Source organism: Cervus elaphus, chromosome 29 (genome assembly GCF_910594005.1).
Source record: "Cervus elaphus chromosome 29, mCerEla1.1, whole genome shotgun sequence".
NCBI classification, from domain to species: domain Eukaryota; kingdom Metazoa; phylum Chordata; class Mammalia; order Artiodactyla; family Cervidae; genus Cervus; species Cervus elaphus.
Genome location: NC_057843.1, coordinates 10,526,379 through 10,543,449, shown reverse-complemented (window position 1 = coordinate 10,543,449; position 17,071 = coordinate 10,526,379). Strand labels below are relative to the sequence as shown.

Sequence of the window (17,071 nt, the reverse complement as noted above, 5' to 3'; positions counted from 1 at the left end):
TCTCACAACGATGCCTAAGTCTCGAATAACAAATTGTTATGAACATTTTTGCCCTCTGTTGAATGTAGCTGCTAATCATTTTATAGGGCTCTAATAGGAAGAAAGTAGGTGTGTCTGAACAGTGAAACTGCTTTTGGACACTTACCTAATCCATCTCTTACTATTAATAACTCCCAAGTACAATATCCATGCCAAAAAATAAAACCTGTATTGGATTTAAAATGTTCTGCGAGGCACACACCAGCGATCCAACCACTGTTCCATCTTACAAGATTTAGGCATTTTCTAGAAAGTTTCGGAAGTGGGGGGGCAAGGTTGTTGAGCATAAGGTCTTCAGGACTGACACACTTCTCTTTCTTTCGCAGGCCTGAATGTTGGCGGTGACACCATTAAGAGGCTGGCATTTATTTCTCTTCTAAGCAGCTACCATGTAACTGAATAGTAACTATGCGTATGTGTTGGTCAGCAAAACCAAGGAGCAAGAGCTATGGCAGTTGAGGAGGTCTGTCTGATTCCAGGGTATTTTTCCCCGGCTCCCCCATCAGGGACCTTCTCCCTCCCACCTCAACAACAATGTGGTACCGCCCGCCGTTTGATAGAGATTAAGGACATGTTCTTTGGCCTTCAGCTAGAACTCAGAATCTGCTGGAGTCGGGTCAGAGACCATTTCAGTCACAGCTGAGGAAGATGAAATTTCCATTCTACTTGGTGCCTTGTCCAGGGAGCACACTGACTCTCGGGAAAACGTGTTGATTGAGAAGAGGCTGAGCCTGGCCCACTAGAAACCCGCGGTTATGGCGAGTGAGCCGACGTGACCAGCGCGGGCAGGGGCCGCAGGGGGGGGGACTCATGACGGGGTATACCATGTTGCGGAATGGGGGCCCGGGGAACGGAGGTCAGACCTGCATGCTGCGCTGGTCCAACCGCATCCGGCTCACGTGGCTCAGCTTCACGCTGTTCATCATCCTGGTGTTCTTCCCCCTGATCGCTCACTATTACCTCACCACCCTGGACGAGGCAGACGAGGCAGGCAAGCGCATCTTCGGCCCGCGGGCCGGCAGCGAACTCTGCGAGGTGAAGCACGTGCTGGACCTCTGCCGCATCCGCGAGTCCGTGAGCGAGGAGCTTCTGCAGCTGGAAGCCAAGCGGCAGGAGCTGAACAGTGAAATCGCCAAGCTGAACCTGAAGATCGAGGCCTGCAAGAAGAGCATCGAGAATGCCAAGCAGGACCTGCTTCAGCTCAAGAACGTCATCAGCCAGACAGAGCATTCCTACAAGGAGCTGATGGCCCAGAACCAGCCCAAGCTCTCCCTGCCCATCCGCCTGCTCCCGGAGAAGGACGATGCCGGCCTCCCGCCCCCCAAGGCCCAGCGGAGCTGCCGGCTGCACAACTGCTTTGATTATTCCCGGTGCCCTCTGACCTCTGGTTTCCCCGTCTATGTTTATGACAGTGACCAGTTCGCCTTTGGCAGCTACCTGGATCCCTTGGTCAAGCAGGCTTTCCAGGCCACGGCCCGAGCCAACGTTTATGTCACCGACAACGCGGACATCGCCTGCCTTTATGTGATCCTAGTTGGGGAGATGCAGGAGCCCGCTGTGCTGCGGCCCGCCGACCTGGAGAAGCAGCTGTCGTCCCTCCCGCACTGGCGGGCGGACGGCCACAACCACGTCATCCTCAGCCTGTCTCGGAAGTCGGACACGCAGAACTTACTGTACAACGTCAGCACAGGCCGGGCCATGGTGGCCCAGTCCACCTTCTATGCGGCCCAGTACCGGCCTGGCTTTGATTTGGTGGTGTCGCCCCTAGTCCATGCCATGTCGGAGCCCAACTTCATGGAAATTCCACCACAGGTGCCGGTGAAGCGGAAATACCTCTTCACCTTCCAGGGCGAGAAGATCGAGTCGCTGAGATCCAGCCTTCAGGAGGCCCGCTCCTTTGAGGAGGAGATGGAGGGGGACCCTCCGGCTGACTACGATGATCGGATCATCGCCACCCTCAAGGCCGTCCAGGACAGCAAGCTCGATCAGGTCCTGGTGGAATTTACCTGCAAAAACCAGCCGAGACCCAGTCTGCCGACTGAGTGGGCGCTGTGTGGGGAGCGGGAGGACCGCCTGGAGCTACTGAAGCTCTCCACCTTCGCCCTCATCATCACGCCTGGGGACCCGCGCCTGCTCGTCTCCTCGGGGTGCGCCGCCCGGCTCTTCGAGGCCCTGGAGGTCGGGGCTGTCCCGGTGGTGCTGGGCGAGCACGTGCAGCTGCCCTACCAGGACGTGCTGCAGTGGAGCGAGGCGGCGCTGGTGGTGCCCAAGCCGCGGGTCACTGAGGTCCACTTCCTGCTGCGGAGCCTCTCGGACAGCGACCTGCTGGCCATGCGGCGCCAGGGCCGCTTCCTCTGGGAGACCTACTTCTCCACCACGGACAGTATCTTCAGCACCGTGCTGGCCGTGATCCGGACGCGCATCCAGATCCCCGCCGCTCCCATCCGGGAGGAGGCGGCGGCCGAGATCCCGCATCGCTCAGGCAAGGCGGCCGGCACCGACCCCAACATGGCGGACACCGGGGACCTGGACCTGGGCCCGGTGGAGACCGAGCCGCCCTACGCCTCGCCCAAGTACCTGCGCAACTTCACGCTCACCGTCACCGACCTCTACCGCAGCTGGAACTCCGCCCCGGGGCCGTTCCATCTGTTCCCGCACACGCCCTTTGACCCCGTGCTGCCCTCGGAGGCCAAGTTCCTGGGCTCAGGGACCGGATTCCGGCCCATTGGCGGCGGGGCCGGGGGCTCCGGCAAGGAGTTTCAGGCGGCGCTGGGAGGCAACGTCCCTCGGGAGCAGTTCACGGTGGTAATGTTGACTTACGAGCGGGAGGAGGTGCTCATGAACTCCTTAGAGAGGCTGAACGGCCTCCCTTACCTGAACAAGGTCGTGGTGGTGTGGAATTCTCCCAAGCTGCCGTCAGAGGACCTGGTGTGGCCTGACATTGGGGTCCCCATCATGGTAATGATAGAGCCGTGAGCGGTTTGTTTACCGCACCAGAGGGTAGTTCATTCTTGATGATCTCTTTCCCATAAAGATGCTGTGTTTGTTTTTTTTTTTTTAACTTATTCAGATTTTTTCCCCATGAAAAATTTCCCTTGCTTCTATTTCAGTTCTTTCAGGCCTTTCCGGTTCTCTGCTGCTCATTTCCAAAGGCCTCTAAGACGTTCCCATAGGGAGACTGATACTGGCCCCTTGAAGGTTTACAAAACCTTGTCATTGACCTCGTAGACATCTTCTCTGTCCGTACAAAGGGGCTGATGATGAGAATGATGATGAAAAGCTGACGTTTAAGAAGCACTCATAATTTTAGAGTTTATAGAACTTACAGTAACAGTAATGAGCTAATATGATTTCTTCTGTGGAAACCGAGGCTTGTACATGTTAATTATTTTGCTCAAGGTCGCGATTAGCATTTGTGGAGGAGCCGAGCTTTAGTCTGCCGGATTCCAGGAGCTGTGGTTTTAATCACCTCCCAAAGGGTTTAGAAAGGAGACCTGCTTCATTTCACAGGATTGTCTGCAAGTCCTCTGGGAGACTGGCCTCCGGGTTTGATATTTTGGGAGTTGGAGACCTTGGACCTTTTCTGTAGTTTCATTCTCATAAAACTCTTCTCTGTTATGGTTAGGATGACGTATTCTACAGGAAAAGTAATAGCCAAATATGCAGGATAGAGCTTTAGTTCTGAGTACTTTGTTTATCCACCTTCTGTTGTAAGTTTGTCCATCTAGCGGGAGTTTACCCATTTCTCTTAAATGTGAGGCCTTAGAACAAGTCTCAAGCCATATGGCAACAGTTTACCGTGCGGCACAGGTACTTTCCAGAAAAGGTAGCAAAGAAGGGCCAAAGTCTGATGAGCCATCACTGCTAGATGCTTGCTTAAGAGTCATTTTTAGGAAGAATTTGCCTTGAAGGGCATTGAGGAGCTAATTCACATGAAATGTTTTCTAAGCAGCCCCGTGGTAAATGGGAAAGTATGAGTTTTGGCACGATAGAGACCTAGGATTAAATAGTCATTTTGTGATCTTTGATAAGTTAATTAACTCCTTTGACTTCAGGATTAAAGAGGAATCTAAGATAATACAGGGCTTACCCTGTTAGCTCAGTTGGTAAAGAATCCACCTGGAATGCAGGAAACCCTGGTTTGATTCCTGGGTCGGGAAGATACACTGGAGAAGGGCTAGGCTACCCACTCCAGTATTCTTGGGCTTCCCTGGTGGCTCAGCTGGTAAAGAATCCGCCTGCAGTGTCAGAGACCTGGGATCAATCCCTGGGTTGGGAAGATCTCCTGGAGCGGGGAAAAGCTACCCATGCCAGTATTCTGGCCTGGAGAATTCCATGGGCTGTATAGTCCATGGGGTCGCAAAGAGTCTGACATGACTGAACGACTTTCCCTTTCTTTCAGTAAGATAATACAAGTAGTCAGTTCAGTCGCTCAGTCGTGTCAGACTCTTTGTGACCCCATGAACTGCAGCTCACCAGGCCTCCCTGTCCATCATCAACTCCTGGAGTTTCCTCAAACTCATATCCATTGAGTCAGTGATTGCATCCAACCATCTCATCCTCTGTCATCCCCTTCTCCTCTCACCTTCAATCTTTCCCAGCATCAGGGTCTTTTCCAATGAGGCAGTTATTTGCATCAGGTAGGCAAAGTATTGGAGTTTCAGCTTTAGCATCAGTCCTTCCAATGAATATTCAGGACTGATCTCCTTTAGGATGGACTGGTTGGATCTCCTTGCAGTCCAAGGGACTCTCAAGAGTCTTCTCCAGCACTGCAGTTCAAGAGCATCAGTTCTTCGGCATTCCACTTTCTTTATAGTCCAACTTTCACATCCATACCTGACTACTGGAAAAACCATAGCTTTGACTAGACAGACCTTTGTTGGCAAAGTAATGTCTCTGAAAAGTGCCCAATAATTATTTGATTCCTATTTATTCCTTCATGTCAAAGGAGATGGAAGTCAGCATGGATGTTCTGCTTATGTTAAGGACTCACTTCACTGATAAACCTCCTTGTAACCATGACTTAATTTCCCTTGTGTCATAACTGTTACTACCTTTCTTCTCTTGTACAAATCTTTTTCTTTTTTTTTTTTTTATAAATGCCACTACTTTCTTCATACTGCTGTTAATCTTTTCTTGTGTTTTATTTAATTGAATTTATAATCAGAGGCTCTTCAAAGACTGTAGGATTCTGCAAACATTTGATCCCAGAATTTATCTTGTATATTAAGAAAGCTTCGTCAACGGGGAGATTTCTTTATAGACTTCTTCCCAAATACATTTCACATTTTTTCTTTCCTAGTTACAACTTTTTGAATGTCATCGAAATTAAAAAAAATCATTCTGTGAAAGGTAGATGCTGCTCATTAGCAAAGCAGCCTGTGTTTTCCATTTTCCTGAGTTTTCTCTAAATTTGTCAGGGACGTGGAGAAGCTGATGTTGCCACAGTTAACAGTAACTGAAGTGCATCAGAGAACTTGCCAAAACTAATCCTTCCTTTTAACTCTGGTGGGAAATAAGTCTTTCTCTTTGATTACCGAGCCACTCATTGCAGCAATACCATGCTTAGTCAGAAAGTGCCAGAAACTTTCCAGACCGGGGGCAGCTCTGAATAGCTTGTCCGTATTAGTGGTACACTTTTTTTTTTTTTCCTAGTTCCTGTGAAAAAAGAAGAAACTCTTTCAAGCTGAAAAATTTCACCCCATTCTCTAAATATTTGGACTGCTTTCTGTTCAGTATGTAAGCGAGGCAGGGTTTTTGGGCAGCAGTTGAGCTGCCGCGCTCTGGGGCACAGGGCTATCAGGGCTGGCAGGGAGGGCAGCCCTGCACGGTGGGAGACGGCAGCGTGAGGAGCCATCTCAGAGTGGGTTTTCCACCGAGGATGCAGACGTGACCTCTTTGTTCATTTTGCTACAGTTAACAGTAGATCTCTGTAAAATGACCAGGCAGTCTTTCAGGTTCCATTCCTTCAGGGAAGATGATTTGAGCTAAAAGAATCAACCAGGAGCCTCCTTGCCGCTTCAGAAAATGTTGGGCAACCTGTGGGTCTCTTCTGCTCAGGGTGCCATCAGGGCAGCGGGCACAAATGCTGTCTGTCTGTGGGCTGTGAAGTCTGTTGCGCCCTATGTGTTCAAGTAGAGAGCAGGGTTGTCTCAGGGGTACCTACTGGGGTTTATGGTGAAATCCCTCTTTCTTTTCTATTACTTACATAGCAAGGGGTAAGCTCCTCTGGGTCTGGCTGAGAGCAAGTGTGATTTTCACTGCCACCCTCCTGCCCGGAATGCTTTATGTAAAGAGAATTTCAGTTGAGATCGGGTGGGGCCTGGGCGAATTGACGGCACTGCCCACAGGGAGGTGGGGTGCGTGCCACCAGCGGCAGTGGGTCTCTCACCTGGAAGGTAGGGATGGCTGCACCAGAGGCATCTTTCTGTTTCTTGCTTGTTCGTGAGCAGTCAAATCGGGTTACTTAGCTCCTTGAGTGGAATGACATGAATGTTTAATGGAAGTCAAATGGAGGGTGGCATTGGGCCAGGGGATTTGAAGGCCTGTCTTTTGAAAAGCTCCCTTCTAGGTGGCGGAGTCAGCACTTTCGTGCATCTTAAAGATTTTCCACTGTTTCCTGGCTGCCGTTGTTTGTAATGATAGTGATTTCTCAAATATTTATTTCCCCATAGGTAATGTGTTATTTTTCTCTGGCTACTTTGAAGAGTTTTTCTGTGCATTTGGTTTTCAGCAGTTTGACTGTGATATGCCCCTGCATGATTTTCTCTGATCTGTGTTCTGATTGGGGTTCACTTAGTCTCTTAAGGGCTTCCCTGGTGGCTCAGTGATAAAGAATCCGTCTACCAATGCAGGAGATGTGGGTTCGATCCCTGGGTCAGGAAGACCCCCTGGAGAAGGAAATGGCAACTCACTCCAGTGTCCTTGCCTGGGAAATTCCATGAACAGACGAGCCTGGTGGGCTACAATCCATGGGGTCACAAAGAGTTGGACAACACTTAGCGACCAAACAACAACAAGGCTCTTAAATCTAGTAATTTATGTATTTTAAAATTATATTTGGGGAATTTTTTGTTCGATATTTGTTCAGATATTTTCTTCCTCTTTGGAGACTTCATTCTGTGTATAATAGGCATTTAAAAAATATTTTACAAATTTATTTGTCCATTATACTATACTAGGCATTTTGATACTGTCTTGCAGTTTTTAGAAGCTCTGTTCATTGTTGAAAAATCATTTTTAATCTTTGATAATTTCACACGTTTACTGACTTTGGTGTCTACACTGCTCCTTATTGAGTCAGTTTTAAATTTCAGATACTGTGTTTTCCAGTTTAAGAATTGCCATGTTTTTAAAAATAATAGTTTCTGTTTCTCTCCTGAGATTTCCTGTTTTTTTTTTTTTTTTCCCATTCTGAATACACTTCATTTAAAAAATTTTTTAAAAAATGTATTTTACACCCTCCTTTTCTTGGCGGGGGTCGGGCGTGCAGTCCCGATCCGCGTAATGTACGGAGGTAGAGGGAACGGGCTCTGGCCCCCTCGGCGTCATGTCTTCGGTACCGGCGGCCAGCAATCCGCCGGTTCTATCCTCAAGCACCGGGACACAGAAAAAAAAAAAAAATGTATTTTACTTATTTGGCTGCGTTGAGTCTCAGTTGCAGCACATGGAGTCTTCACTGGTTCACGTGGGCACTTTCGTAATTGCTGTGCGTAGACTCACTAGTTGTGGCCCAGGGTCTCTGGAGCGCTAGGGCTCAGTAGTTACGGCACACGGGCTTCTTGCTCCTTGCAAGAAGTGTGGAATCTTAGTTCTCCGATCAGGGATCGAACCCATGTCCCTTGCATGGCAAGGCGGATTCTTAACCACTGGACCACCCAGGAAGTCCCTGCTTCACTTCAGTGAGCGCAGTTAGGTTCGCTGCTTAACGTCTTGGTCTGCTAATTCCAGTGTATGTGTTGAGTATTTATTGTAATTGGGGGTCATGTTTTTCTGGTCCTTTGTACAGCAAACAGTTTTGTATTAAACTGTGAATGTTGCGAAGACTGGATTTTGTTTTGTTCCTCTGAGAAGTGTGGAGCTTTTAGTTTTAGCGGGAAGTTAATTTGGTTGGACTCAGACTGCAAGTTCTCTTGGGTGGCAACACAAATGTTAGTTCAGTCTTCTTGTCTGTAGCTGGTCTGCTTGTGAACAGCTGAAAGAATACATGGTTCTGGGGTGACTCCATGGTTCTGGAGACTAGGCGGTTTATACACAGAACTTGGAGCTCTCCTATCTGGTTCTCTCTGTCCTGCAACCCCTTTCTTCCAGGAGTTGTGGTTGCCCCAAGCTCTTTCCTCTTATTCGTCAGGCCGGAGCAGCTTGGGTGCTATATGCAAGTTTAAGCTATCCTTCTTGGTACCAGCTCTGGTCTACGCTCAAGGTGAAGGCAGTGGTGATTCTCCTTGTGTCAGTAATTCCTTCCTAAATTTTGGCTCCCCTTCATAATGTGTCGCCTTCTGCTCACTCTGGTGTCTTGTAATGCTCTTTTGGTATTTTTGTCCAGAGTTAATGTCACCGTCAGCAGGAGGCTGTGTTTGGGTGGGCAGGAGCCTCCAGCTGGTCACTTGATACTCAGCCCCACCCAAAATATTGGTTCATGTTACTACTTTATTCTGGCCAATTAACACATCTTTTTCACTCTGCTTTACATTCTGGAAAATAGTATATAGGGTGGCCTTGTTTGAGCATCCTGTGGAAATGAAACGTCAAAATCAGTCCTTTTGGAGTTTCACAAAGGGGACTTTGTTATTCACCGTGTGTCTTGCCCCCTCAAAACACTGTCCATCTCTTTCCTGTGTACTCTCTTGTGTTTTAGGTCCCTGACAGCCAAGGCCCTCACTTCTTAATTTTGAGTTCTCTTTATAAAGGGTACAGCTCCTTTAAATAGGGTGCCTAGGGGGACTTTTTTGAAGAGGTGACATTTGAGCAGAAGCCTGAGGGAAGTGAGAGAGCGGACCGTGTGAATCCTGGAGGGATGTACAGAGCGCAGGAAGTGCAGGAAGCTTGTGCTCAGGCCGTGGCGGGGGCACCCTGTGTGCCCTGGTGGAGTGAGCCAGAGGAGAGCTGGGGAGGAGGTCGGAGGAGACAGGCAGCACATGTAGATCATCATGAGGACTGAAGGGTTTATTCTCAGTGTGTGAGGGTGCCAGGGGAGGGTTTTAAGCAGGGAGAAATATGAAACATGTGGGATGGTGGGGGAAAGAGCAGACACAGTTGAAAGGCTATTGCAGGAGCCCAGGTGAGGGGTGCTGGCGGCCTGGATGGGGCGACATGGTGGAGATGGTGATTCAGAGAGAAGTGTATCACCACCCTGGGAGTCTCCAAGGTCTCTGGAAGTGAGGCCAGAAGGCGCTCTGTTGCCCAAGTGAAGACTGTGGAGATATGAAGTGGTTTTTCAGCCCTTTTCCCCTCTCTCCCAGTCCTTGATACTAGAATTGAACAAGGCAGGTTCTGTCTGGGGAACTCAATGTCATGCCAGGGTGGTTATTTTAGTCCTGTTGCCCCAGTAGTCTGCTGAGGAAGGTTGGAGGAGAAACTGGCTGTGTTGTTAACTCAAGAGTCATTACAATTCAAGCTTGGGCCTCTGCCAGCTGGGCAGTTAAAGGCTTCATTTCTTGCTGGCTAGCCCGCCAGGCTCCTCTGTCCATGGGATTCTTCAGGCAAGAATACTGGAGTGGGTTGCCATTTCCTCCTCCTGGGAATCTTCCCGAACTGAAGTTGAATCTGTGTCTCCTGCATTGCCGGCAGATTCTTTACCACTGAGCCACGGGGAAGCCCCCAGATATGAGTTGTTTGCTACTAATTGGGAAAAGAATGATCATGATAGCTAATTAAATATTTACTAGGTGAATTGATACTTGGGTGATTAATTTGGATTTGCTGATTCTTCCTGGATTTAGAAACCAAATGGTTAGTTAACATATTGGCAGAAAGGATTCTATTTAAGTAGTAGTACTTTTATCATTCATAAGCTCCAGAATTCCTCAAAAACCGGGCTGAATGTTAGCTGGAGATGCTGGCTGTTTCTTGTATGTTTTTGTATGAAGCATACAGCTCCTGCATTTGCACATAGTAGGGGTCTAGGTTGTGCTTGTTGCACTGTTCTGTTGTGATGAGAAGGGCACCTTCATGAGTGAAGGTGAACAGAGGACGACGGAGCCGTCGTCAGAAGTATTGTGTGTGAAACAGGAAAAAACGAGCGTCAGTGAGGACTGCTCCTGACCTTGACTGTTGTAGGTTGATGGGTTTTCTTTTTTTTTTTTGCTCTAGAAAACTAGATTAGATACTAAGAGGTTTCAGTAAAATCAGTGTTTATAGTTGACATATAAACTTCTCAAGTCTTTATTCCATATTCTGAAAATATGGATGGGACAGGGCTAAGTTAGGTCCTATTTCCTGTTTGTTTATTCATTTGTAGAACACTTGTTGAACATCTTCTGTATGCCAGGCACTGTGCTCTGTAAGTTCCGGTCAGTGTCATAGCAGTAGTTAAATCAATAGCTTGAAGGTCAGTCTTCTTGTTCACAAGTCACTAAGCGGTTGTCATAAGGCATGAAAAAAAAATAGCCAATGTTGAGGGCACGGGGAGAAGCATTGTTTTAATTTGAAAGAAAACAAAACAACATCAACAGAAGTGAGAATATTTCCTAAACATGACATCTTACTTCTGGTTGGCTCATTTCTTTCACGTTTGATCTGCCCTTTGTCAGATCCTTAGAGGCCGATGCTGTTCTGCGTGTTTGTGTTGGAGATATTTGAATCTCTTTGTCCTTCTGATTTTGGTGCCAGAATGGATAATGGTTGATTTGCTGAGCTTTTGTCTAGCTTTTAAGCACTACAGCTATGGAGCAAAACTGGTAGAAGAAAGCTTTTTCTAAAAGATGATTTTAATTTATTTATTTGGCTGCTCTGGGTCTTAGGTGTGCCATGTGGGATCGTAAGTTGCGGTATGTGGGATCTGGGATTGAACCCAGGCCCCCTGCGTTGGGAGCTTGAAGTCTTGGCCACTGGACCACCAGGGAAGTCCTAAAGAAAGCTTTTACTCCTCCCACCCTCCCCTCACCCTTTAATTTTAGTTTGTATTTGCAAACTTTGTAAAGGCAGAAATCTCTTTGGTTATGATAAAGAGGTGGCTGTGCTTACATTACCAATTACACGTATTCAGAGTTCCCCTTGCTCTCTCCTGGTGGTTGATTCTGAAAATGGCACAGTGACATTTGGCTGGATAATCCTCTGTTGGGATTATTATTTAGCAGCATCCCTGGCCTCTTCCCACCAAGTGCAGGGAACCCGCCGGCCCCCAGTGGTGACAACCAAAATGTCCACAGACGCTGTCGAGTGTCCCTCGGGGCTCAGAATCCCTCCTGGCTGAGAACCCTTAAAGCAGCCCTGCCGACTGTAGTTTCTCATGGGTTAACCACAGGTAGGTTGCCGCCAGACTGGACACTGTTTCTCTGAATCCTGGAAAGCTGCTCTTTATTCCAATGGCTGTTGCTTCAGTTCCCTTATCCTGGAGATCTTGCTGTGGTCCCGCCCGGAGGAGTCATGCCAGGATGAGCTGAGACAGAGCACGTGCTGTATTCCTGAATCCAGGGGACTTGTTCTTAATGGATCTGCCTCTTAATGAACTCTGATAAACTTGCTAAAAAACTGAATGTGACATCTAGGCCAACACACACTTGATATGAGACCCTCCTCTCTGTCTCGGTTTTCCACAGGACAGGCAGGTCCTCTTGATTGGATTCACTTTGTAATAAAAGAAAGTTTGGCTGTGTCCCAGGTATCAAAGCATGATGGTTTTAGTTTTTGTTGTTTCTTAATTTTAGATGAAGGAGTTGACTGTAGCGTTGTCAAGTGTGGCTGGTAAAGAGCTTCCGTGTTTGCACGCAGCGTGGTGCTGAGTTGATGCAGCCCAGAGGTTGCTTACTGAGGCTCATGCATGTAGTAAGTGATAGAATTGAAATCTGAACTCAGGTTTTTCTGGTTGACTCCAAAGCCAGGCTTTTCCCTCTGTCCCAGCGCCTCGCAAAGTGCGGTGTGCCTAGGACTCACTCTGGAGATCTTGTTAAAACGCAGGTCCTGGCTTGGTAGGTTTAGGAAGGCTGGCAGTTCTGCCTTTCTAACGGAGTCCCAGGCGATGCCCATGTTGTTGACCTTGGAATCACACTTTGAGTACTAGAGCTCTGTGCTGTGTTCCTGGGTTTTTTTTTTTTTTCTTTTCTTTTTGGTCCTGCTGGGTCTTCGTTGCTACTTGTGGGCTTTCTGGAGTTACAGTGAGTGGGGGCTACTCTTCCTTGTGATGTGAGAGCTCATTGTGGGGGCTTCTCTTGCAGAGCACAGACTCCAGGGGTACGGGCTTCACTAGCTGTGGCTTGCAGGCTCTAGAACACAGGCCCAGCAGTTGTAGTGCATGGGCTTAGTTGCTCTGTGGCACGTGGGGTCTTCCCAGACCAGGGATCAAACTCATGTTCCCTGCATTGGCTGGCGGATTCTTATCCACTGCACCACCAGGGAAGCCCCTGAATTGTTAATTGTGGTATAGATAGTCCTCCTGGTGATTAACCCACAAAATTGGTAACCTACAATTGAACATTCAGTAGTTAGATGTTTTATTGATTGTTTTCTTCTTTTTAAGCGATGTGTATTCCCTGGTAGAATTGAGGGAAAGCTCTGTTCCTCTGAACTGGCAGCATTGCCGTTCTGTGTTGAGTGAATGCTGGGTGTGCTTGGAAAGTAACGTGAAAGATGCCAGGGTAGTTTGTGGGGGCGAGCGTTACAGTGCGCAGCTGCCAAGGTCCACCGACCTCGGGTGGACGTTATTTTACACTTGCACACCTCTGAAATTGGGTGTGTCTCAAGCTGCAGACGGCGTTTTACCGTCACTGGATGTTGGCAGTTGACTTCTGCTCCTGCTGGCGGCCCCCCCCGCCCACCGGGGGTTGAGCTGGGCAGCCCCCACAGTGAGCATCTGGCCGCCTCACCTGCTCACTCCTCTATTTTTCCTGACCCCGGCTTCAGTGCCTGTGTTCTGTCACTACTGAACCCAAGCTGGGGAGGTCCAGGCTACAAGCTCGGAGATTTTGATCTTGTTCAGAAGTGCTGCAGGGCAAGATGGATTTCTGTGTCTTTTGCTCTACCCCTAACGTCTGCTGTTGGTAGCAGCAAATCTATTACCGATTTCTCCTTGTTCTGACTTGGTAGGGACTCCTCCAGGACTAAGGTGAAATTTTAAAAAGCTCTTTACTAGAGTAAACATTCTAAATGATGAACTGTTTTTTCATAGTTTTCTTATTCGGCAGCATTTTTATTTCTTGATGGTACACAAGTTAATAATGCATTTTTCATGGGGCCTTAGCTAGACGAGACTTAGAAGTTTAACCTAAGTTTATCAGAAAAAGACTGATTTGGAGGTAGGAGGTGTACGTGAGGAGTCTAGGTCTGTGAGGGGCCCATTGTCCACGCGTAAGGTAAAAGTTGACTGAATGCTCTCCAAGCCCTTCTGGCTCTGAACTAATTGGATTCTAAGTGTGCTGGAATGAATTAATTGAAATGTGAGGTCTCTGCTTTAAGAACATAGAAGAAGTGATTATTAATTATTCGTACTTTTGACAAGATTGGTGATTGAGGAGACATCTGAGCTGGGTGCTCAGGGGGAGAGTAGTTGTGGTGGAGAAATAGGAGAGAGAGGATTTTAAGCTGAAGAGACAGTACTCACAAGGTCATGGGAGAACCTTTAAAGCCATTCACAGGGACTTCCCTGGTGGTCCAGTGGTTAAGATGCTGCACTACCAGTGCAGGGGCCATGGGTTCAGTTCCTGGTCGGGGAACTGAGATCCCACATGCTGCAGGATGTGACCAACCAATGAACAAAAACACTCAGCTTTTAGACCCTGGATAAAATTATATTCATCACGTTGTGTAGAGGTGAGCCTCAGTACAGGTGTTCCATTGCAAGAAGGATGTCCTTTCCCAGCTGTCTAAAAAGATGGTTACTCAAGACGTTCTCTTTGTTTCTGGCTTTTGACAATAAAATGATGATTCCTCACTAGTTAGTCAATGAATTAATGGGTATAGAAACCGTAAGATTAAAGGAGCTATCCGAGTACTCGAATATGTTCATCCTTGTTTCAGTGTCAAAGTGAATAATAAAGCTACTACCTAGTAGGAGCTACTCTCTGAGGCACATTTGAACGAAAAAAAGTGAAAGTGAAGTTGCTCAGTCCTGTCCGACTCTTTGCGAGCCCATGGACTGTAGCCCACCAGGCTCCTCCGTCCATGGGATTCTCCAGGCAAGAATACTGGAGTGGGTTGCCATTTCCTTCTCCGGGAGATCTTCCTGACCCAGGGATTGAACCTGGGTCTCCTGCATTGTAGGCAGGCGCTTTACCGTCTGAGCCACCAGGGAAGCCTCGCAGTGAGGCACACTTAAATAATCTTGTAAATGATAATGTAGTTCATCCGACTGAGCGCTGATCTTCGTTTCAGGAAGAAATAGCAGCTTTGCACATGTCAGTCACTTCAGATAGAGGTTCTTTGAATTGGGAATTTCTTTGGACGCAGAAGCTCTTAGTTTCACTGAACCAGGTGCGCCATGAAGGAAAAAGCTCTGGTAAGTGTAGTCAGTGTAGCAGGTAGCAGTTGCAAAATCAAAGTAATGAACCTCAACTGGATGGGCTCGCCTTTGCTTTAGAGCAAAAAGAAAGGCCTTTTAAATCGGGACTCAGAAATGGCACAGACTCCAGGGAATTCGAGTTGGGTTTTCCAGGGCTGAGGATCCAGAGCTGAGGATCATACCCTCAGTTCTGCTCTGCCACCTTGTGTTCTCTTGGGAAAGTTATTTTTAATATCCCTCAACCGTGTTTGTTGCATACTTAATCCTCAGCTTTAGCTTGTTTCCCAGGAAAATTAGTTAGCAAATGAATAGAGCGTCCAGTGTGAAATCTTTATAAGTTTGCTGAATGGTCAGGTAGTTTTTATTCCGATAAGACGTATGCTGGATTTCACAGTTTGGTTTTGTTGTTATTCAGTCTCTAAATCGCGTGCGACTCTTTGGGACCCCATGAACCACAGCATCCCAGGCTCCACTGTCTTCAGTATCTCTGAGTTTGCTCAGATTCACGTTAATTGAGTCAGTGATGCTGGATCCAACCATCTCATCCTCTGTCGCCCCCTCCTCCTCCTGCCTTCAATCTTTCCCAGCATCAGGGTCTTTTCCAATAAGTCCGCTCTTCACATTACGTGGCCAAAGTATTGGACCTTCAGCATCAGTCCTTCCAATGAATATTCAGGGTTGATTTCCTTTAGGATTGACTGGTTTGATTTCCTTGCAGGCCAAGGGACTCTCAAGAGTCTTCTCCAACACCACAGTTCAAAAGCATCAGTTCTTTGGCACTCAGCCTTCTTTATGGTCCAGCTCACATCTGTACATGACTACTGGAAAAACCATAGTTTTGACTATCTGGACTTCTGTTGGCAAAATGATGTCTCTGTTTTTTAATACACTGTCTAGATTTGTCATAACTTTCCTTCCAAGGAGCAAGCATCTTTTAATTTCTTGGCTTCAGTCACCATCTACAGTCATTTTGGAGCCCAGGAAAATAAAATCTGTTACTGCTTCCACTTTTTCCCCTTGTATTTGCCATGAAGTGATGGGACTGGATGCCATGATCTTAGTTTTTTGAATGATGAGTTTCAAGCCAGCTTTTTCACTTTCCTCTTTTACCCTCAACAAGAGGCTCTTTAGTTCTTCTTCACTTCAGTATATTTAGCCACAATCTCCTTTGACCTAAAGACAGCCTTGCTTTTGCCTTCTTCAGTACAGCATTGGTCATCAGTGTTTTTCCTTCCTCTTTACAGGTGGTTCGTACTGAGAAGAACAGTCTGAACAACCGATTCCTGCCGTGGAATGAAATCGAGACAGAGGCCATCCTGTCTATTGATGATGACGCTCACCTCCGCCATGATGAAATCATGTTTGGGTTTCGGTGAGGAGCTGATTTTTAATCAAGAAACTCTTTTGTTTGCAAGTGACAGGAAACTAACTCCAAACCTGGATGAGGCAGCCAGACAGATTTCAGAGCTGGTGGTAACAAGACATCTTGTGTGCTGAGTCGCTCCAGCCGTGTCCGACTCTGTGCCACCCCAGGGACGGAAGCCAGCCAGGCTCCTCTGTCCATGGGATTCTCCAGGCAAGAATAGCAGAGTGGGTTGCCATTCCCTTCTCCAGGGGGTCTTCTCGACCCAGGGATTGAACCCACATCTCTTACATCTCCTGCATTGGCAGGAGGGTTCTTTACCACCAGCGCCACCTGGGAAGCCCCCGGGCTTAAATATCTCACCTTGAAGGAACAGAACAGATAAGAGAGCAGCGTAGGTCAGGGCCGCGCGGGGCGTGTCCAGTCCTGGCGCGGACTCCTGGGCAGTTTATTTCCTGTCCAGAGTGAGGTAAGTACAGAAATTGAGGGTAGATATTTAGAGGCCTTTAAATAACTTGACACTTACCGTGACATCCAAGTGTGAACATTTTCCTGTAATTCATTTTTTTTTTTTTTCTGTAATTCATTTTTGAGTAACATTTATTGAATATAATTCATACATCATACAGTTCACTCATTTAAGTGGCTTTTAGTGTATTTACAGGGTTGTGCAACTGTCACCATAATCTGTTTTAGAAGTCTTCATTATCATCAGAAGAAATCTTGTACCCATTAGCAGTCATTTTCTCCCAACTCTCTAAACCATTGGCAACCATTAATGTACTTAGTTTCTCTGTAAATTTATCAGACATCCCATATAAATGGTACCATATAATATGTGCTCCTTGGTAACTGGTTTCTTTCACTTAACATGATGTTTTCAGAGTTGATCTGTCTTGTAGCATCTGTCGGTACTTCATTCTGTATGGATGTACACATTTTGTTGACTCCCAGGTAGCTCATCGGTAGAGAATGTGCTTGCCAATGCAGGAGACGTGGATTCTACCCCGGGTTAA

At 47.4% G+C, this 17,071-nt stretch overlaps 1 protein-coding gene and 2 non-coding genes across 5 annotated transcripts in view; 2 read left to right on the top strand and 1 right to left on the bottom strand.

Annotated features, from left to right (window-relative positions):
• The window catches only part of EXTL3 (exostosin like glycosyltransferase 3), a 126,339-nt gene that overhangs the window by 86,414 nt on the left and 22,854 nt on the right, over positions 1-17,071 (top strand). For all 3 annotated transcript variants that reach the window (XM_043890802.1, XM_043890804.1, XM_043890801.1), the window contains exons 3-4: positions 366-2,997; positions 15,937-16,064. In XM_043890802.1, the coding sequence (XP_043746737.1) occupies positions 850-2,997; positions 15,937-16,064 (2,276 nt within the window). In that variant the 5' untranslated portion in view covers positions 366-849. The remainder of the gene's footprint in view (positions 1-365; positions 2,998-15,936; positions 16,065-17,071) is intronic.
• On the top strand, positions 7,500-7,648 carry LOC122686357. The gene has a single exon (XR_006338725.1). It is a non-coding gene; the product is annotated as a small nucleolar RNA SNORA57 (small nucleolar RNA).
• On the bottom strand, positions 14,413-14,485 carry TRNAC-ACA. The gene has a single exon. It is a non-coding gene; the product is annotated as a tRNA-Cys (tRNA).